Source organism: Colius striatus, chromosome 1, assembly GCF_028858725.1.
Source record: "Colius striatus isolate bColStr4 chromosome 1, bColStr4.1.hap1, whole genome shotgun sequence".
NCBI classification, from domain to species: domain Eukaryota; kingdom Metazoa; phylum Chordata; class Aves; order Coliiformes; family Coliidae; genus Colius; species Colius striatus.
This window is the reverse complement of record NC_084759.1, coordinates 59,482,573-59,504,287: the sequence shown is the minus strand read 5'-3', so window position 1 is coordinate 59,504,287 and position 21,715 is coordinate 59,482,573. Positions and strand designations below refer to the sequence as shown.

At 41.4% G+C, this 21,715-nt stretch overlaps 1 protein-coding gene across 3 annotated transcripts in view; it reads right to left on the bottom strand.

Moving 5' to 3' along the window:
• COL4A2 (collagen type IV alpha 2 chain) overlaps window positions 1–21,715 on the bottom strand; it is a 147,116-nt gene that overhangs the window by 18,618 nt on the left and 106,783 nt on the right. For all 3 annotated transcript variants that reach the window (XM_061996583.1, XM_061996593.1, XM_061996601.1), the window contains exons 16-32: window positions 21,152–21,196; window positions 18,862–18,915; window positions 18,530–18,596; window positions 17,101–17,202; window positions 16,566–16,721; window positions 15,473–15,565; window positions 15,015–15,181; window positions 13,668–13,740; window positions 13,474–13,580; window positions 12,098–12,299; window positions 11,288–11,347; window positions 10,446–10,508; window positions 6,908–7,015; window positions 4,856–5,077; window positions 2,139–2,300; window positions 1,386–1,556; window positions 127–270 (exon numbers count right to left, since the gene is read on the bottom strand). In XM_061996583.1, the coding sequence (XP_061852567.1) occupies window positions 127–270; window positions 1,386–1,556; window positions 2,139–2,300; window positions 4,856–5,077; window positions 6,908–7,015; window positions 10,446–10,508; window positions 11,288–11,347; window positions 12,098–12,299; window positions 13,474–13,580; window positions 13,668–13,740; window positions 15,015–15,181; window positions 15,473–15,565; window positions 16,566–16,721; window positions 17,101–17,202; window positions 18,530–18,596; window positions 18,862–18,915; window positions 21,152–21,196 (1,996 nt within the window). The remainder of the gene's footprint in view (window positions 1–126; window positions 271–1,385; window positions 1,557–2,138; window positions 2,301–4,855; window positions 5,078–6,907; window positions 7,016–10,445; window positions 10,509–11,287; window positions 11,348–12,097; window positions 12,300–13,473; window positions 13,581–13,667; window positions 13,741–15,014; window positions 15,182–15,472; window positions 15,566–16,565; window positions 16,722–17,100; window positions 17,203–18,529; window positions 18,597–18,861; window positions 18,916–21,151; window positions 21,197–21,715) is intronic.

The following is a 21,715-nucleotide window of genomic DNA, read 5'->3' as shown; positions in this document are numbered from 1 at the left end:
GAAACAGGCTGAGGAATGTCTGAGCTAAATTTATCATGTGAAAAATGTGTCTTCTTCATCTTTGTGTCCTTGTAAAATACTTCTCCAGATGTGAAAAGCAAACATAACCCACCCATAAGCAAATACCTTTAAAGCCACGTGCACCCTGGGAGCCTTTATCGCCTCGAGCCCCGAACGAGCCAAATTCTCCTTTGAGCCCCTTGATGCCTGGTCTTCCTTTTAGGCCTGTCATGCCTTTGAAACCATCAACACCAGGTGAACCTCTTAAGCCTTTGAAGGAAGAAGAGGAAGAGAACTGTTAACTTACTTGGATATCTGTAAATGAAGTAAACGTTAACCAGCAGCCCGTGACTAAAACGTTATGAAAATTTCAGTGCAGCAGGACCTATTTTTGGGTGCCTTGATGCCTAGGGCAATCTGCAGCTTTAGATCAGGCACTCAAACTCTCTGAGAGGTAAAGAAGAGCAGGGGTACGCTGAAGTGCCTGAACTGGACAAGGGGAGATGTTGCAGAGATAACCAGAACACAGTGTTTTCTTCTGAAAGATCAGTTCAACACCTCTCCTACAGATAAAGTGGAGAGAGGTACCTAGTTCCACACAAGATTTTTAGTCACCCTGTTCTTCCCATGTAGAGATACAAACCATGAGTCTAGGACTGCTTGGCCTGTTCTCACCAAAAATTCCCATACCCCTCTTTTCTAACCAAGAGGATAATGTTTTGCATGGTCATGCTAACAAATCTTTGTTCCTTTCAAATGAGAGCTGATGAGTACTCCAGAGTTCTCCTAGGAAAAGAGTCCTGTCTTTCCAACTGATGAAATTTTAACATGCACCACTCCTTTGTGTTTATCTTGGCTTCACATGGAGTTCAGTCCTGTTGAAACTCCCTGTGTAGACAACTTGCATTATGCATACATAGCGTTCTTGTGGCTGACAAGTGAGAATCTCACCTCTAAAAGTAAGATTAGTATCCTGGGAAAAGTTAACATTGAGGTCTTATGTCTGACATTGCTTAGTACACAACTGCCAGCTTCAAAAAACTTTAAAGGAAAGGTTTTGGGAGACATCTCTTTAATTTCACTGACAGCCAGTGGATCTAAGACAAGGGAGAGACTTTTGGAGACAGAAGTCAGTAAATCTTGTATATTTTTTAAAAGGAGAAATAAACCTGATATTGCTCTTCTAAATGGGGCTGCATGTCACAGGCTATCCTTTTGTCAAGCACAACACAGGGGAAAACAGACAGCAATTTTGGAATATATTAGGCACTGTAATTCTTTTGTTCTGAACAGAAATAGCCCAGCAGAGAAGGTGTCCTGTTCATCTCAGCACAGAAGAGCTTCAAGCAACATTACTTTTTTCAAAGCAGCTGTCCTGAGCTCACCTTTATCTCCTGGAAAGCCATCCATTCCGCTTATGCCAGGGGGACCAGTCGCTCCAGGTATACCTTGTAATCCTGGGTAACCCATTTCACCTTTGTCACCAGACAGACCTTTCAGGCCCACGGGGCCAGGGAAACCTTGCTCACCATCTTCTCCCCTAGCACCAGGTGAACCTGCCGTGTGAACACGCAAACAAGGGGATTAAAAAGTGTTTGGATGTACCTGATGATTTCACACAAAGTAGTTCAAGGAGAGAACTGCTGTCCCACCAGCTTTGTGTTGAAGGAGGGAAATTAGGATTTTTTTTTCAGCAAAGAGCTACAAAAATTATTATAAAGACAAAGCAGATCAACAATGCAAACTGGTCTCACTAACAGCTTGGCTCTGTACCCGCTGCCAACAGGACCTCCTCCTCCTCTTTAAGAATTGAGCCCCTTTTCCATAAGATTGCTCCCATTTGGTAGCTGCTTTCTCCCAGTCTGCCACCAGCAAGCTCTGCTCTTGCATGGTAGGTGGCTGTAGAAGGAAAAATTGCAGCTCTGTCAGTGAGGACCGTCATGACCCCTACTTCCCACCCATGCTACCAGCATAACTGGCAGTCACAGTGTCTGCACTATTTCTGTCATTTCCCTGTCTAGGAAACAAAACATGGCATGTGTCACAAGCCCAAGGTTATCTTTCCTCTGTGGAAATCTTACAGTTGCCCTGCCATAGAGAAATGTCAGGAGTGACATAAGACAGTGATGCTTCCTCACCAATAGGTCCTTGGGAGCCAGGCCCGCCATCTGGCCCAGGGTTTCCTGGTGGCCCTGGGAATCCACGTGTTCCTGGTGTTCCAGGCAACCCCATCAAACCAGGGAGACCTTGGGGTCCTGGATCTCCTTTAGCTCCTGGCAAACCTGGGGTACCATCCGCTCCTAAAATACCATAACCATGCATTAGAGAGCATAAATAGCTAAAGAGCTTACTATTACATATCACCTCTGTGTATGCACTAGTCTTTCAGGGCATGTTTTCTCCTGAAAATTCAGTGACAACAGGAAAAGCAAATTTAAAGACTGCTCCTTGATTTTAAAATAAATGACATTAACAGTACTGATCTCAAACACTGGCTGGCTCTTTGAAATGAAAAGGACAATTTGGCACCAGGTGGGTATAGATGGAGCAGGTCTCTTCCACTTCCAACCCAAATAATTGTGTATCTGGTTTTGTGGTTTTGTTCAGAAATTTTCAATCAAGGTTATTACAAGGCATTGTCATAGCATTCATACAAATTCTGAAGCAAAAAGGTCCCAATTCCACATGACTTAGTGCACTGGCACCTTTACAATGTAAGAGCAAAGTGGCTGTCAAGATTGAAAAGGTAACGTCCGCTTTGCATTCAGATTGAACAAGCAGCAGGACAACACCTCAGAAGTATGAGATGCTTAAAATCCAGGCCAAGCAGATCTGCTTCTCTTTATTCAGGTTTTACATCAGTGTAGGTCCATTGGCTTGACTGTCATTAAGTGTGCCTTATAACAGAGGTCACATAAGCTGAGTTTGTCAACAACAGAATACTGGATTTAGCCAGTTTAAGTGGCATAGATTATATAAAGGAATCACTAGCCACTCAGTATAAAACTAAAAATATATGACACACAGAAAAATTCACATGTTTTTTATGGAGCCATTCTGTCAGAACTGTAAAATAAATCAAGACAAACTAGTAATGCCTTTTCTTTTCACTATACTTATTTTTGGTTCTTGCTGAAAACCAAGTTCTACAGAAATGCTTAGGAACAAGGTACAAAGTCACACTTTTTTTTCCCCCCTTTTCAATCCGTGTTTTCCCTTCAATTTCTTCCCTTCTTCAGAGGTGCTAAGTGATGTTTTCTGCCTTTTCTCAGACTTGACATGTGCCACAGAGCTGCCTTCATCCCTTTCCTTCACTGCAGGGCTCTATTGAAGGTGAAACTACCTCTCCTCACTTCAAATAATTAATGTGAGAAGAGGCTCTTACTTTCTTTTTTTCAAAAAAAAAAAAAAATTGTATTGGAAGTCATAAACTGAGTCTCCAAATCAGGTTCCTGCGATACGCCTCCTTGATTTGAGCTAGTCACACAATTAATACTCCCTTTTCATTTCCACAGCTGGGCAAGGGAGTAATCAGCTGTCAGAAATATCATAGAATCATAGAATGGTAGGGGTTGGAAGGGTCCTTTAGAGATCATCTAGTCCAACCCCCCTGCAGAAGCAGGTCAACATAGATCAAGTTGCATAGGAATGCGTCCAGGCAGGTCTTGAAGACCTCCAAGGAAGGAGACTCCACAGCCTCCATGGGCAGCCTGTGCCAGGGCTCCCTCACCTGAACAGTGAAATAGTTTTTTCTTATTTTTAAATGGAACTTTTTGTGTTCCAGCTTCATCCCATTACCCCTTGTCCTGTTGCTAGCTGCAATAGAAAAAAGGGATGTCCCAACATCCTGACACCCATCATTTAGATATTTGTAAATGTTAATAAGATCTCCCCTCAGTCTCCTCTTCTCCAGACTAAACAGCCCCAGTTCCCGCAGCCTTTCCTCGTATGAAAGATGCTCCAGTCCCCTGATCATCTTGGTGGCCCTGTGCTGGCCTCTCTCCAGAAGTTCCCTGTCCCTCTCGAGCTGAGGAGCCCAGAACTGGAGACAGGATTCCAGAAGAGGTCTCACCAGGGCAAATTTAACTATGTGTCCAAATGCTACTGAAACTGTGTAGCAGGGGGATACTTAATTCCCCTATGTGCTTTGGAATTCTGCTCCACAGAATTCAGAGAGGGACAGTCAGGTTTTGTAGATAAACTGTGGTTATCTCTGTTTTCTACAGGGAATTTAGTGTGTTTTATAAGCTCAGTGAAATAAGGAAATAAAATGAACATCCTGAAGTTGTAAGTAAGTGTATAATGTTGTCTTTTCCTTGTTCCTGAGTGTCCAAGGTAAAATGGCTTAATAACATTTACCAAATACTGTGTCCTGTTGGTTGAAATTTACAAATTCTGCACTAGTGCAATGTGCTATCCTGCAAAGTCATGTGTTATCCAAACATCTTCTGGTGTGGGAAACGACCTGAGTAGTATGTGCCATGGAAGTAAAAAGTCAGGATAATAATGACATCACCATTCCCTTAACTACAGTGGGAAAAATTAACAGTACTGCTGAACACAACAAAGATGAGCAAAATCCATTTCTCTGGTATCCTACTGTAGCTGATTTCAGGCAGTGTAATGTGAAGGAGTGATGGCTGTATGCAATACACCTCCAGAGGGTGTTTGAAGGAGCCAGGCACATTGCAAACATTTGAGGTATATTGGTAAGGGATAGGAGATCATTAAGCACTGGTTGGGGTCATCAGTACGTCCAATGCATTCCAACATGGTCTCTTATTACTCTCTGTATTTTGTCTACACTTCCATCACACTCTTACTCAAACATGTCTTTATTTGAAGTAGCTGTTACCTCTAACTCCTGGAATTCCTTGATCTCCTGGTGCACCTTTCAAACCCGGGAAGCCAGGGAGCCCAATATCCCCTCGGGAACCTGCTGCTGCTCCTATAATGTCACCAGGAAGGCCCTTTGGTCCTGCTGCTCCTGGAGCACCGGATTTCCCTGTAAGGCCTGGGTGTCCCTGCAGTCCAGGCAGACCGTTCGGGCCTCTGTCTCCCCTGGGCCCAGTAAAACCTATAAAATAAAACAAGGACTAGGCATCACAGGGTTCACTACAAACCACGAGTTTGAATCCTAGACACACTGTTGTAACACCTTTTATATTACTTTAATTTCCCCTAGTTCTTAGCAGAAACGTGTAAAGGCAAACAAGTGTTATATACATGTTTTTAAACCAGGTAGCAAACATAAGAACATTTTGCCAAATGTGGAAATTAGCAGAACTTACAGGTGGCCCCTCAGGATGCCTAGTGCCTTGGGTGAGAAAAGCTCCACAGCTTCAGGCACAGTTATTTCTGTGCAACTATTCTGAAACAGCTGTTACAGCATTTTATAAACATCTTGCTCTAAAAGGGAAAAGAACTTGTACACTAAAACCTGGTTTGATATGCAGCAGGGGTAAGATATTTCAGGCAGTGAAATCTGAAACAATAAATGAGTGAATGCATAGTGGTAATCTGGGAAGACTTGGAGGGAGTTGCACAGATGGGTTGTTGCTGTTGCTGTTTCCCACACATCTCAAAGGGCCAATCATTTCAAGCTCTCGATGAAGGACACTCACCATCCCTGTCCTCCATTCTGTAGGTGAATTTGTTACTACAAATGACAATGGAAAGGCTTCTTGTAGACTGGACCTGGACTGGAAGTTAAATCCCAGCACTGGTGAAAGACAGCATGGAAGACTGTAGAAAATTGATCTGTGTGTTGCCTGTCCCATGGCCTGGGAGCCAGATGGTATGGGAGCCCTCACTTTGCATAGCTTTGCAGGGGAAATATAGGTTCATGGTCCTACCCTACACTGCCCATGTTTTAAAATGCATCCCTGTCTGTTGACCAGGACAGGCACTAGCTCTCTTCTTTCTTTTTTTGATAGATAAGCCTAGAGAATCCTTTCCGGTTGTGTCCTGCCTTAGGGTTGAGTAGCACCTGGGCACTTGATTTGGGAAAGTTCACAGCACTTTGGTATCTATGAGGATTTAGGATATGATGGAGAGAATCTCTAAAGAGCTTCTAAACCAAGTTGCATCAATGGCTTCTGAACTGTGCTACAGAAAAAAACCACCTCAGTGCGTGTTTTTCTGACTGAATTAACCTATTCAACCACAGGAAGGTGGCAGTTTCTGGTAGTAACTCTTGCTGGACTGACTGATCATCATGAATAAACTCACTGCAGCTTAGAAGCGTGTGCAGTGGAACTATTTTAGGCTCATCTGACATACTATCTATGAACAGATCAACTATACATGCAATTAATTGATGAGCCTTGGACATTCTGGAACCTCTGGAGAGACACAGAAGCCCTGGGATTTAATCTGTACCTATTACAGACTAGCATAAAATATGACAGGCATTGAACACTTGAAAACACTGTTTGGAAACACAGTTGCCCATGGGAAAGGTGAGCAGCTAGTACTTTGCATTTGATATGTCCAGTATAATTTATACTAATGCTCCAGTATAATTGATGTTAACGCTGGAAGGATTTAAATAGAAATACTAATAGCAGTATTTTCTTCCTTTCTGCATCATCATTCTGAGTATATTCCATTTGGAACCTGAAATATCTCGTTATTGAATTTATTTCTATGTGAACTTCATGAATTTTTACTGTCACATTTATAATTCTGCACTAAAAAGCAGATGGCATCTATGTTACTTTTTGTCATCGCAGAAGTTGCAGGAAATCCTTTTGAAATTGAAAAGTACTGGGTTTGTATAATAGTTTAATGTTTGAATGTAGAAGGGAAGATATGTGAAAATATATATGGAATCAAGTTTTGTTGGTTTTTTACTGTAGTAAAGAGGTCAGAAGTATATATAGAGTGACTAATTATTTCAAGGTACCTGGAGGACCTGGGAATCCTTCCCGACCTGGATCACCTCTTGTACCATTTAGCCCTGGGTATCCCACTGGACCTGGATCACCTGGGAATCCTCTTGCACCTTTTGCACCTATATTATATAAGAGAAAGTAAGAAAGTATGATCTCAAGAAACAAAACAGAAATATGCATATAATGTAAGAAAAAGTAGTGGTAAATATCATCATTATGTGTTTCCAGAGGCAAAGGTACAACTTTTCTTTCACATGTAACGGGACTCCACTGTAGCTCTTTGGCAGCATTCAAGATCCCAAGACATGGACTAAAAATCTAAGCTAAATGCTCTTACAAACGTGGACTAACCCGATTTAAAGACCAATGATACAGAAACTACTAGGGGGAAAATCTTAGTTTCACAGACTTTTGGAAACTTGTAGTGGTTTGTAAATTAAGGCTTTTAGCTTAAGGTCAAAAGGCAACATCAAAGAAGAATGCTCAACAGAAAAGGGTACAGATGAGATGCTGTAGGAAGAACAAATTTTTCCCTTCCCTGCTAAACTGATCACAGAACAAGAGCACACTGGCTTAGATAACCACGAAACAGAAATGTAAGGCTAAAGGTTAGATCTAATCATCCTAGAAATTGAATACAAATTAGCTAGCCTACTTACTATATTTGTAACAGTACAGGTCTATAGCTACAGCAGCAAAAGGAAGGGCTGTGCCTTCCCAAAGTGTTCCTCTGGCAAGTGGGCTCATGCTGGTGTTATCTCCTAACAGATAACATGAGACCTCGCTTGGTTGTGATGGAGCATTTAACATTTGGGTAAGGGCAAATATTACTGTTACTTAACATCTCAAAACCTACAAGCATTTCATAGGATTCATTTTTTTTTTCCTTTCCTTGCTTTTATTTTGGTAAAGCTCTTTGAAAAGAATTGCTGTGGAACGATTTGTTTCCCTACCCTCTCAAACACCTCGAACTCTAAATTCCCAGCTCAGGCTTGAAGGTCAGCAACATGCTTTAAGATTTTAAGTGTTGTTGCTTAGCATTGCCATGAACTACAACTTCTGTATTTATTACACTTTAAAGCAAGTTTCTCTCCATCTCTAACTATGACATACCAAGGGAGATATAACTTGACTTTTTGATACTTTTTCCCCCCACTTTAGTTTTCTGAATTTCCCTTATTTAACCAAGCAGTTTTAAACTGTTGTTTGTGAATGGGAGAAGGAAACCTTTAAAAAGGCCACAAATAAGATGCACATAAATAGCCAAAGCAGTGTGAATAGCATTTCTCCAGTGCTATACGGGACTATTGTTCTCTCTCTTGCATGAACAACAACTTCTCAGAAAGTAATTAACAGCAAAAATCCTAGGCTTTCAGGTCTCAGTAAAAAATTCTATTGTGCTTCTTGGTCTGGTTTCCCATCTGTAATGACTGACTTTCATTCACTCTGTTCAGTATTGCACTAATTAAAAAGCCATGATAGAGAAAGAAGGCAGCAGATGGAGAATGCAACCACTGCTTACCACATACTTTGGTAACTCATTAAAGCATGTTAGCTGGTGTTAACACGTTGTACCAAACAGTACTAAGAACATTTTTCATTTTAGACTAATATTTTGTTTGCAAGCATTTAAGCTGTATGTTTGAAACAGGAAACAAGCATTTTACTCAACAGCAATCATGTAGGTCTTGACAGTACTGAATAACCAGGATGTAACTTAGGGTGGGCTGTGTTACGTTGCCAGGAATTTCAAAGGAACACAAGGACATGAGGGTGTGAGATTATAAAGATGACTACTTGCTTGATATACTAGTGCCATCAGCACCTAGAACACTGACAGACTTAGTCGTCTATAGCAGAGCTCCATCCTGGCTAAAAAGAGGGCAGGAAATCTTGTGAACAAAACCATATCACTCTAAGGAGGCAATGAAAAAAGTGTTGGTGCTTTTGTGTCAGTCTGGAGAATGTGTATTGGAACAATGCTCCAGGAAACTGGACCCATGTAGCTGTGGTAACAAGCTCTTCAGGTTTCCAGCTTCAGAACTGCCTCAGGTTGAAAGATGACTATGAACACAGCTCTGCACTGGAGTCAGCAAGGGGTCTTTTCCAGTTTTCGGAAGGAAAGGATGCAAACCAAATCTTAAAATTACTAAAACATTTAAGCTGACAAAGATGGCAAAAGATTTGTTAAATAGTTAACCAAGAGTATAAACCACACAAAAACAGTGTCACTTGTGTTCCAGAAGTCTTACAGCTAGGAGGTAAACATGATTGCATTTACTGAAAGGAAATCCTTCAAACTCATATGAAGGAAATTATAAAAAGACTCCATCATACTCTGAAAAAAATTACAAAGATGGCAAAGAAACCTTCATCAGCATTGGTCCTAACAACAAACTACAACAGTAGGACTAAGGAAATATAGGTTAGAGATACATATCACCTTTCAAGGGAGATAAAATTCTCCCTTTTAAAATCCATTAGTCTGTGATAAGTTACTCCATGAAGCCCCATATGCCATAATAAACCTTGTGATGGAAAAAAACCCCAAAACTCCAGAAGAAACTTGACCTCAAAATTTACAAATCTTGGCTAAATCACAGGAGCATAGGAATAGGTATATCAAGAATTTTACATTTCTCCCAAACTCTGAAGGACACAGTTATTGGTTTTTGTTGTTACCTTTACCAGTTGTTAACAAGAAGGATTTACTCAAGAACAGCTTTATTGCTTAGGCCGGGAGTACATACAGTGTTATTAGTCCTAGTACATACTAGGAACTACAGTGCTGGTCAGAGGGTCCCTCTTCAAGGGCAATCATTATGACCACTTAGCACACCTTGCTTGTGTTTCTCTCAATTCCACCTCACACAGTCCTTCAGACCTTGTCCCAAGATCACCAGCTGGTCCCTCTGGGCTAGGGTAGACCAGTTCTGCAAGGAAGGAGTGTGTGGCTACCAACAGTGCAACTGTCTTGCATCAGATGACCTGGCCCATTACACTGAGACTTTAGGTTCACACTTGCTGAAGATGCCCTATGACCTGATCTAGGTGAACCTGCTTCTGGAGGGGGGTTGGACTAGATGATCTCTAAAGGTCCCTTCCAACCCCTACCATTCTATGAAACTATCACATGAAGAGGAATAGAAAGAAGGATCTGCCACAGTCCTCCATTGCAAACTTTTATCACTCTGCTCTCAGAGCCCCATAGACTTTCCTTGTAAGGTGTCCAGTCAGCTCTGAGAAAGTTTGATATACTCTCTACCAATAACTTGAAGACTCTCTCTGTATGGTCTCACTTACTTGGACAACAAGAATAGCAAATGGCTTGTCCCTCTCTCTCGTTTCATGGCTGACACTCATTAGCAAAGGCAGAATTAGCTCAGGAATGGTGCAGCCATGCCTACATGCAGCTTAGATCTCTCTGACAGCTTCAAGCTAACGCGGTCCTCCACTGTCATTTCTAAAGGTTCCACTGTAATTGACCTGGAAAATATCTCCCTCAAAACATAGTGTATGTGAGAAAAAAAGGTGAAGGCAAAATATTACCTGTGGCTCCTGGCAGTCCTGGCTTGCCTTGGGATCCCTTTGGTGGCCTCACACAGCCTGCACCTGCAAAAACAAAATGGGTTAATCACACTGTACATGCTCATATGCTGCCTCTTATCAGCTCTGCCCCTGCAGTGGAGACAACATCACGAAAGCAGGTGAATGAAACTAAGAAGCAAAACCATAAAACTTAAAAAAAAAAGTTTTATTCTTCATTAAAAAAAAGGTCATGGGTGGCATTTTCAAGGGAGCACCCAAGCTGAGCTCTACCTCAAGAGCTGCTCTTCTGCCTGTTTTACAGGGGCTGTTTTGGCTGCTCCAGTTAGACCAGCATGGGAAGGGTAGTCCAGCCTCACTGATGACTGTATTTTGAAGAATAAGAGAGACACTTTGTTTCCCTGTGGGTAACTTATACCTCTGAAGCAATCAAGTAAATTTTTAGTACAAATGTGTATTTTTTTTTGCTTTATATGTCAATTACACTGAAAATCTTTACTCAAAGTTCTTTGAAAAAAAGCTGCTTAAATTTACTTGGGCACCTGATTTTTGGGACTGTTGTTACAGATTGCATGGTAATCACTGTTTTGTAACAATAAACACATAGATGCCATGAAATAAAGACCTTCTGAATTGCAAAGCTAAAACTGCAACAATTTTAGAATACATTCAGTTCGGATAAATTACTTTAGAGCTACGTTTGTATATGTGTGGTTACTTGTGGCCTGAAAATCAAATTGTTTACAATCAAAAGCATCCAAAGCAGCCATCAAAATGAAATAAGCCACAAGAGCAGAATAAGACTAAATATTAAAAGACATTCAAGCCATTTGTATGTACAGTACCTGACCATATTGGCTCGGTTCCATCTCCTCTAGAAAAGTCTTCTGTGACCTGCCCACAGTCTATGAGCAAAGAATGGGAAAAGACAACAAGAAGAAAAAAAATTGTAAAAGGCTCTCAATTATAACCAAAACGACTATTAAAACATCAGATAATGACTTTCATGTATTATCCCTACATAGACACAAAGTACTTGCTACAACATACTGTAACTCTCTAATCATATGTTAAATAGATCCAGGCCTGAAATCTAACCCTGCCAGAATTAGTAGGCTATGCATCCCATGCACTGTGTATGGTTAGCAGGTGCTCTGGCTTGAATACTTTGCCAGGCATCTGTAAGTCGAGTTGTAAAACTCTGAGCCTGAGCTCTTGTGAACGTAGCCTTGGCATTCTTATGCTGAAAGGGACTCAGAAAGCTGCAGAGATACTATGAAGATCTCTGAAGGGTGGGTACATGATTTTGTCTGGTCAACTAAAAATTACATTGGATGGAGAAGACCAGAGAAAACCACCTGTGAGTACTCCAATAGCAAGACACTGCTCCAGCTGCTTGAAGGCTGAAAGATGTTACTTGCTGGCACTAACTCATTCATTCATGCTATTCCATTTCAGTATCTGACGTAAAGCTACTGGAACTTCTGAAGTATTTCCTACTTTAAGGCTTCTGGACAACTAATACAAACAATCTCTTTTTACCCAGAAAACTCCCTCAAATGATCCCTTTTCAACAATGTGCTGTACAGATGCTGCACACAATTCAGGAATGATCTCCTGTGGCTCTGATGGAAGACCGAGTGACATTCTCTTACCTAGTTGGCCAGGGTCTCCTGGCAGACCAGGTAGACCTGGAGGTCCTGGGTTTCCATCTTGTCCCTGGTCACCTGGAGGACCTCGGAATCCTTTTGGGCCAGGAAATCCTTCACCTGGTAGGCCTGGTTCTCCTGGAAAGCCTTTTGGGCCTAATTCGCCTGGATAACCAGGATCTCCAGGAAAACCTCTGATACCATCACCCTGTGGGAAGTGAATGGAGGTTGTCACTCCTGACTTTGCTGAGAAATAAACAAAAGTCATTTGAGCTACTTGTGAGTTGAACTACTCTCACGAATAACATCTTACAGGCAGGAGTTGGTGTTGCATTCCAGCTCTTCAAATCAACATTGCAAACAGAACGTATTTGAAATCATCTGACTTTAATTCAGACCCCATGGCAGAAAAGGCATGAGAGAAGCACCATAGAGGGAGCATTCCCCTAAAAATGTTGTCCCATGAATGGCACTTGAGCAATACAAATCACTATTGTGGAGAGGCTTATTGCCCTTTCTGAAAAGCTGCAACTGAGTTTTGGAGAAGCCACATGCATTGCTAGACATGTTCTGGTGTGGCATTTTCTCCTGAGACCTCAAGAAAAGCTGACATAAAATTGTGCCCAAATGGGCAGATTCTTTTTCTTTCTCTGTCCTTCTAGTGATATTTCTACACTACTGACTCAACACCTTAGGAACCACTAGAAAGTGTTTCCATCCTCACAAGTACTGTATTTACTAGAAAAACATACTGTGGTCTAGATTGGACAACATGGCTCTGTCCCATTTTCAAATATGAAGTAACATGATCCCAATGGTCCAAAGCAGCATTTATGATACGAGAGATGACCTTCTCTTGCAAGGTATTTGATTTTTGTTTTGCTTACAGAAGGAGCTTAGGAAATGAATGAAGACTACATGCCTGACTGCTGGATGGTTACAGTCAGCTGAGGTGCTATCAAGCCTACGTATCATGACACAATCTACATTTTGAGGATGTAAAACAGTAGTAAATTTTGCTCTTTAATTCAGTCATAACAAAGCTGCTGAAGTTCAGTTACACAGAATCCCTCTTAGACAATGCTAGAAAGAGTCACTTATAAACCACTAATTATCACAAGCTAACCAGTAATAACAAGCTGGCTTAAATGGGTTCTACATTCCTACTCAGTTGTTCAAGTAAAATGGAAATAAAAGTGAAAGATTGTTTTAAAAACCCTGAGAGTAAATCCAATGTTTAACATAACAATAAACAGCAAAGCTAGTCTAGTTGTGCATCATTATCTATGAGAGACAGAGAGCCTGGTAACCATAACCTCTCAGAATCAAATGTATTAGTAACTGAGTGTGGTGGAAATGATTTAGCTCTATTTGCTACTTACAGGAAGGCCAGGCTGTCCTGGTAAACCATCTAATCCATCTCTGCCTGGGAAACCATCTTCACCTCTGATACCAGGCAGCCCCGGATCTCCTCGGATTCCTTTGGTGCCTATAGAAGACCTTTCATTGTGAGACCAATCTCTCATTAGAAGTATAAACACTAGCAAAGAACACGTGATACGAATTGTTTGTTTACCTTTAGTTGTTATGCGTAAAGAATCTCCCTTTTCTCCTTTTGGTCCAGGAAATCCACCTGGACCCGAAAATCCCTGGTGTTACATACATTTAAAAAATAAAAACATAAACAGAAACAATGAAGAAATAAGTATCAAGATTTGCATTTTCATTGTCCTGCTTAAATGAAAAAAAGGCAAAAAAAGGGCTTCCTAAATTTTACCACTTTCTGTTACTTTTTGTGAATGATTTCCTCATCAAAAATTCCATTCTTGTGCTTGAATCTTTAGTAATATGCTCTATCTAGGACCAAAGTCTATGTGGCATGGCAGGGGAGCTTCTGCAAGAGGACGGCATTGGGAGAGCTGTGGCTTTCCATGACCTGGAGTCCTACACACCACTACAGAGCTGCACTGGAGAACACACAACACATGACTAGCCACTGAAAAAAAATGCTGTAAGCAACTCTTTGGCACCATTGAAACAAAACTCAGGGCTATATTGACCCGCAACGCCTGCCCACCACTGCAAAAGAGGTCAGCCTCATAGCTGGCAGTGGATTGTGATTCACAACACTATTGTCAGGCTGAAAATGTCTTCATTTACCAGAGACAAGAACTTGGGCAGAGAGTGATTAAGTGACCTGCACTAAACCACAGACGTGTGGGAAAGGTTTTGGTTAGAAGAGAGAGCTGGAGGTATCTGGTCCAATCCAGTACTTGGAGCTAGAGCACGTTGCCTAGTTGAGCTTTGAAAATCTAAAAGGATGGAGATTCCCTCTCTTGCAAAGGCAGTCTAGTGAAGCTAAAGACCACTTTCTGGTATTCCTGATCCCTTGGCATAATGCAGAATCCCTCTCCTCAACAGCATACCTGAAAGTGGTATTACTAGCTAGTAAATAACAAGCAAACAATTATAAGCAAAGCCCTTTTCTTTGGCTTATTGAATGAGTGGCATTTAGGAAGACTTAAATGTGAAAAAGAACCTCACATTTCATCAGTTTAGCAACATCTTATTAACAACAACCTTAAGTTACTACTGAAATTAGTAGTACCCCATCTAGATGGTCAGATCATACTCAGTGCTACAGCTGCTTGAAAGTGTTCTGCTTTGTTTAAATGAAAATTGGACTATGGACTATGTGGAAATCTTTTGCTCTTGCTAAAAAAAGCCTATTTTCACCTCCATCCTAGCAATTTTTTTGGCTTTCAGCATTTTTGCAGATAGCAAACTGAAATCTATTAAAGTAGCACATAAAAAAAAATCATAATTTTCATTATTTTTCCTTGGAGAATAGCTTGTGGTTTTGGTTTTTTGTTTCTTTCTAGTAGGCATATACAACTATGCAATAAAGAAACAAGTATCTCACTTTTGCTCCAGGGTAGCCAGGATTACCATGTGGTCCTTGATCACCAGGTTCTCCTTTCCTCCCAGGCTGCCCAGGAGTTCCTGGGAAGCCAGGAGGGCCAGGAGGACCAGTAGAGCCCCTTCTCATTTCATCACTGAGAAGGCATGTACTGCAATCCCCTTCTTCACCTAAAGAAATGATTGGAAATAGAAGAAAGAATGCTCTGTCACAACAAGCAGACATTCAGCTGTATCCATTTTATATATAGACTTGAAACCACTTGAGTAGTTTCTCAAATACTTGAGAAAAGTACTTTTTTTCTTATAAGAAAGTAACAGTGTTTCCTTGCTATGTTAGCTCTAGCTCAGATTCATTGGTTCCTGAGCATGTCATAGTTCAATAAACTCACATTGAATACAACAGGAGCTTTACTCAATGTATAACAGAGATCATCCATCAAATTATCTGTTATAACCTACCTTTAGGTCCTTTTTGTCCTCTTGGCCCAGGAAAACCTTGTATACCAAATCTACCTGGTACTCCTTCCTGTCCTTTTAATCCAAAGAGAGAACCTAGAAGTTTAATTAAATAAAAACATAACTTAATCTACTGTTGATTTGTTTTTCTTCTCTTTCCTCCCAGTTCCATGGAGCTGTGCTGCATCTGCCCGTTTCACTTAATGTCATTTACTGCCTAACCCAGCCTGTTGTTAACTTCCTCCTGCTCTCTTCCCACTGCTCCCACACCCATTCTCTATAACTTCCACCTGCTGTGGCAGGTGATCCTTGCCATTCTTTGCTACATCTCACCCTGAATTCCTTTGCTCCTCTCTCTCAACACAACCTACTTTGCAGTACCGCAGACTGCCTGATCTGGTTCTCCTCCTACATACCCTTTTATCCACTCTTGCTCTCCCACTGCAGTATGGTGCTTTAAACAGAGACACAGCATAATCTCAGTCCTAAGTGGGCTCTGAAGTGCAGGTGGAGCAACCCTGTTCTCCAAGAAGGGCCAACCTCAAAGTTACAGCATGTTGTTCAGGTCCTTGTCCAGCTGAGTACTGAGTATCTTCAAAGATGGAGAGTCTATAACCTCTCTGAGAAACTTGTTCCAATGACTGATCATCCCCATGGTGAAAAAGGTTTTCCTAGCATTTAAGCAGAACTTCCTTTGTTGCAGCTTGTGACCCTCTTGCCCTGTTGCTCTGCTCCTTAGTGAAGCATCTGGTTCCATTTTCCCTATGACCTCCCAAGAGTTAGGTGAAGATAGCAGTAAGATTCCCCTTAGCTTTCTCTTCTTCAGACTAAGGAAGAATCATGGGTATCTTAGGCACTCCTTGACATTCATCCCCAAACAGACTTTCTTTGCTTTCAGATGTTGCCAGGAATGTCTAAAAACCATGCAAACCCTCCCTTAATTGATAAGCATACAACACTTCTCTGTGTGTCCTCCCTGCCACCCATTTCATTTCATTCCCTCAATCTACTTTCTAACTTTGCCTTGACAACAGCTCTCTTTAAAGTAAGCAAAGATGTTCTTGTGAGTTCTCATTGTCTCTCTTCATGCACTTACCAGGGGCTCCAGCGGGGCCAGGTGGACCACGAAGTCCTGGTGTGCCGTGCTTACCCGGAAACCCAGGTGGGCCTGCCTGATAAGCAGGAGATCCTAATTCACCTTTTTCACCTTTTGGGCCTATTTCTCCAGGTAAACCTGGCTTATCCCCATCCGCTGAAACACAACCAGGGAAAAAGTTCAGAACAATTTCTTAACAAGGCTGCTCAAAGAGCTGTAATGTAGTAGAAAGGAAAGTTCATGTAACTACATCCAATTGGAGATATTTAACACCATGCAAAAGTGGTAACTGCACTTTCCACTTGAGCAAATCAATAGTAGTTACTGAAGCAAGGCTCTGTCATCATCTCTACTTCAGTTGTTTTTTCATAGCTCCTTGAGGCTGAAGAAAAATGCTCCTCTCAGTTTTAGCCCCTACAGTTACCATGCTGCACATATTCCATGGTCCACACACATATTTCCCCCCACCCTGACCCTGTATCCGTTAAAAATCTCTATAAAGTTAAGCTGTTGGAACATGTTGCTGAGATATTACCATCAGAGTACCCAGGCAGACCAGGAAGCCCACGATCTCCCTCCTCTCCCGGGTCTCCCTGTAGTCCAGAAACACCTGGAACACCTGGATCACCTCTTGCACCTGAAAGACATCCCCAATTCCATAAAACACATGTTAGTGTGATGTTGTCTGTGACCCATAAATGCCAGCTTATGATATACTGCAGATTGTTCCATTCTTAAAAAGAATAAATTAGGAACTTCAAGGGCTTCAGAATATTAGAATTTACAATTGATTCTTAAAGGTAGCTTTAGAAATGCAAAACTTGCTACTTCACATCTGAATAAAGAAATAGATCTGAGAGATTTTTGTAAGGCCTTAATATCAGGGAGTTGACCATGGCCTGGGACAGGAATGGTGTGGAGTCACCAAGCCCGGGAAGAATATCTCTCAGCTCTTACTGATATGCCACTAGAACTACGTTGTTCCTAGGAAGCACAGGAGAGCAGATCTCTGAGAAGAGATATTTCTTTTCCTTCAAGAAGTTACAATGGCAACAGATGTATGATATGTGAGCCTTCCTCTGCTCCCCAGAACCAAAACCATCTGCCTGGGCTCAGCTATTGCCTGCAGAAAGTATTATGCTCTTGTCAAAGGTCAATGATACTAGAGGACACATTGTGGAGGAAGGAGGACACAGCCTCCTTCCTCCTCTCTCTACACAGTCTCTTCTGCTCCAAGTTTCTCCCTGGCAGGGTATTTGGGATGATTTGAACAGTGTTTTGGGCTTTTTGCTCTCTTTCTCTGACAGGAAGGGAACCACTCATTTTTAGACTCTGGCTTTCAACAAGACTCGTAAACTCAACAGTATGAGGACACAGGCTGGGGCAACCACCATATGTTTATTCTTGCTGCTTGCTGGCACCTTCTCAGGAATAGTTTTGGCCTTGGAAAACTGGTATCACCTTCTATGTGTTTCTAATCTGGCCAGCCAGAGCCACCACAGCTCTGCAGGACAGCCGGCAGTGGGTTCTACAAGCCTACTGAAAAGATCACAAAGGACATTTGTCAATTCAAACTAGGGAAAAAAATGCTCTTCTATTTGTCAAGGCTACTACTGCATTTTATCCAGAGTCTCTGAAACAGAATGCAGAAGACAGACTCTCTTCTTCTTCCTTTCATTGGACACAAAGTCACATGGTTTTTTTTGTTGTGTCTTCTCTGAGGACACAAGAATGCATGGATGCCTTTTGTACAGCAATCCAGCTTCAGCAGGAGAGACAAAGAGGCCACCTGTCTGCAAAAAGGTGATTATGGCAATTTTCTCAGAAGGCAATTGTACCTTCTGGAACAGTTTAGCAAACCCCAGTTTTTTAAGGAACTGAATTCTAAGAATGTCATGCTTTTGATCTATGTAGAAGGTAGCAAAATGCAGCTAAGATAAGCAATCTAAGCAAGAAAGACAGACCTTTCCTTGGGATGCGGGAAGGAAAATAGGAAACTGGTCCTGGAGGGCCGATGTCTCCTGCCTCCCCCTGTTAACAGAAGTTGAAGTATCACATCTAAGCACGTTATTCCAGGGAATTGCTTTTAGAATGGAAAGGCATGTCCATGAAACACAAAGAAGTAGAATTCCAAAAGCATTGCCACGACTTTTAAGAAATCTCAGAGATTTCAAGTTAACAAACCGCATATAATTGGTGCTACAAAGATGACAAACACAGTTATTACTACACGTCAGAAAAGAAAGCAAAATGACATTTGGTTTATTGCTTCTAGCAAATGAAAGTGAAGCAGTACCTTGCTTCCCCTAGGACCAATGCCTCCCGGTGGACCATCAAATCCTGGAAAACCCTGTAACACACATAGAAATGTTTGACTTTTTCAGAGAGAGAAAAAGTTATTTGGTCTGTAGAGGCTTGTTTCTTCCAGTGTCAGTGCAAAAACTATGCAATAGAGCTGAGCAGTTTGAGGAATACCATTAAGTCTCCTTGTTTTCACGTTCCACCTCTAGGATCGATCCTAATTCCTGTCAAAGGCCAGAGGGACCTGCTGTGGTGCAGGCTCTGTCCCCCCTGGCAGTGGTGCAGCTGGCAGGAGCACCTACACTCACATCACCTCATGGAGACTGCAGGATTGGGGAGGAGAAAGGGGATCTCTTCTGTGCCAGTTGACACTGAGACATGTGGGCCAGGCAGTCAGAACACACCAACCTACTGCAAGAAGACTAAATGAGTCTGAGTCGTTATAAGTGCACATATTTTCACTGCAATGCAAACAGTAAGCAGCAAGATAGCACTGAAATGCATAAGTCCTTTTATCTGTTCTCCAGGTGGCTGGAGCCTTTTTGGCCAAAGAAGTGTTCCCTGGTTGGAACAATGCAGAAGCAGCCCTTGAAGGTGCCTTCATTCAACTCTCCCATCCCTGGGCATGCAGTAGCCTAGAGAAAATTTTCCATCCTTACCCCAGCAAATGTTATAATATTTAAGGTACTGCCCACTTCATTTTTTCTAAGGTTTGAAATCCAAAGCATGTGAATTAAAATGTGTGTTGTAAAACACAGTATATCCTCACATCCTCAAGTGCTGGGAGTGCACAGAGCAAAGTGCAGATATCAGTGATGCTGATACAGAAGACAAGATCTCTCTTCTGTGAGCTTTACTCAGCTCTTTGATAACCTTTGTCCTCTATAGTAAATGTTCATATGTACTCTGGAAAAAAAACTAGTGGTAAAAAGGAGAGCTCTTAGTAGAAAACAGTGACCAGATCATCGACTGAGATCATTTAACACAGTTTCACTGAAACCAGTAGCTTTGTATAATTCACACTAATCAGATTACTAGCCAGTTTCTCTTCAGTGGACACAACTCCTATCCAGAACTTGACTGTTAATAACCAGCTCTGTCAATGACATGGTATCAGAGCACTCTCAGCAACGTGCCACAAACTGGACTGCATGCTTCAGAATTCTTTCCAAAATGGCAACTGTACACACCAGACCATCAGAAAAGGAGTCTCTAGATTATCAGATGTAAAATCTCTTTACACTAGGTGGAGCTGCTGGTCTACAAGTGAAGCCAGCAGCTCCCTAATTAACTTCGACTTCATCTGCGTACAGGCAGGACCTCACCATCCTTCTTTCTTTCTAAAGAATCAAATCACTCAAAAATGAACTTGCAAAGGAGGTCGTTGTGAATAACATATCGAGCAAGCTGTCTTCTCTTAAACAGATGTTACACAACGATGCTCTGTCTGAACCAATGTACCTTCCACTAAAATTGCTGCCAAGATTTACCCTCAACAAAGCGAAGCCGCTGACCATTTCTGACTCGAGCATGGACCTGTATTAAGGTCAATCAGTGGGCTTTAATGGGTTTTGCATCAATCTTTCCATGTATGTATTACTGATGGCATATTTGCTTCCTCAACACCAGGTTTAGTGATTGGACCAAATAATTGTATGAATGTTACTTTTCCTATTTCATGGACTTTCATGTCCCATGTGTTTCATGTTATTATTGTTATGCCTTGGTGGCAGGACAAATCCTTAAACAACTAAGGATGGGGAAGCATGGAAACGTCATACATCCCACAGCTATTTGAATACCTCATGGAAGTGATTTCTAATGCCAACTGAAGAAGCCTTTTTCTGAGACCAAACAGAAAGTATGAGCTCTTTGTCTGACAGGATGCTATTTTAAATATTAGGATGTGTTTCCATGGGTACAGAGATTTAACTGGTACATTTATTAGTTTCCTTCTCTTCTTCTTCTTTTGTGACATTCAAGATAACCATTCATCTCAACCACATCTGCAGAAAGCTATTAAGAAAAATAAGTTTCTGCACATGAGAATAAAATTACAGAATCGTGGTCACAGTAATGGGAACAATGAAAATGCTACCTTGTCTGTAGTGCTCATTGATGAGAAAAAGAACTTGACCCAAAATTACAATGATGGATGAATCCAGATGATATTTGTTAGACTACAGCTGATGTAATTACGGGTAGAATTTGTCCTCTACAGTTTACTTTTCAGATAGATTGTCTACATATGTGTTAGAAACAACAGTCTCATATTAAATACTCACTCTTTCTCCACTGAGTCCTGGAAAACCATTGATGCCAGGCAATCCCTATGAAGGCATAATAAAATTAACAAAATAAAGTGACATCCTAACATCTTAATGGTTAAGAAATGTTACTATTTCTTAGATAAAATAAATCTGAAAGCTTGAAAATCTTAACACTAACAGTCAGAGTTAGATAAATTTCAATGAGATTCTTGTATTGTACCAATAGGATGGGTCTGAAATCTAATTTTTGTATTTGATTTTAAGCTCTTAATCAATACATGGTCAATCATAGAACCATAGAATGGTAGGGGTTGGAAGGGACCTTTAGAGATCATCTTGTCTGACCCCCTCTGTAGAAGCAGGTTCACCTAGATCAGGTCACATAGGAACATGTCCAGGTGGGTCTTGAAGACCTCCAAGGAAGGAGACCCCACACCCTCCTTGGGCACCCTGTAAATTGGTCTCAAAGATTTTAAAGACAGCTAAGATTTTTTTTTTTTCAAGTGCATGCAGAGTACTGTTCTCACTCTGTTTAAGCACTTTAGAAACACTGCCTCAAAAAAAAAGCATCCATAGATG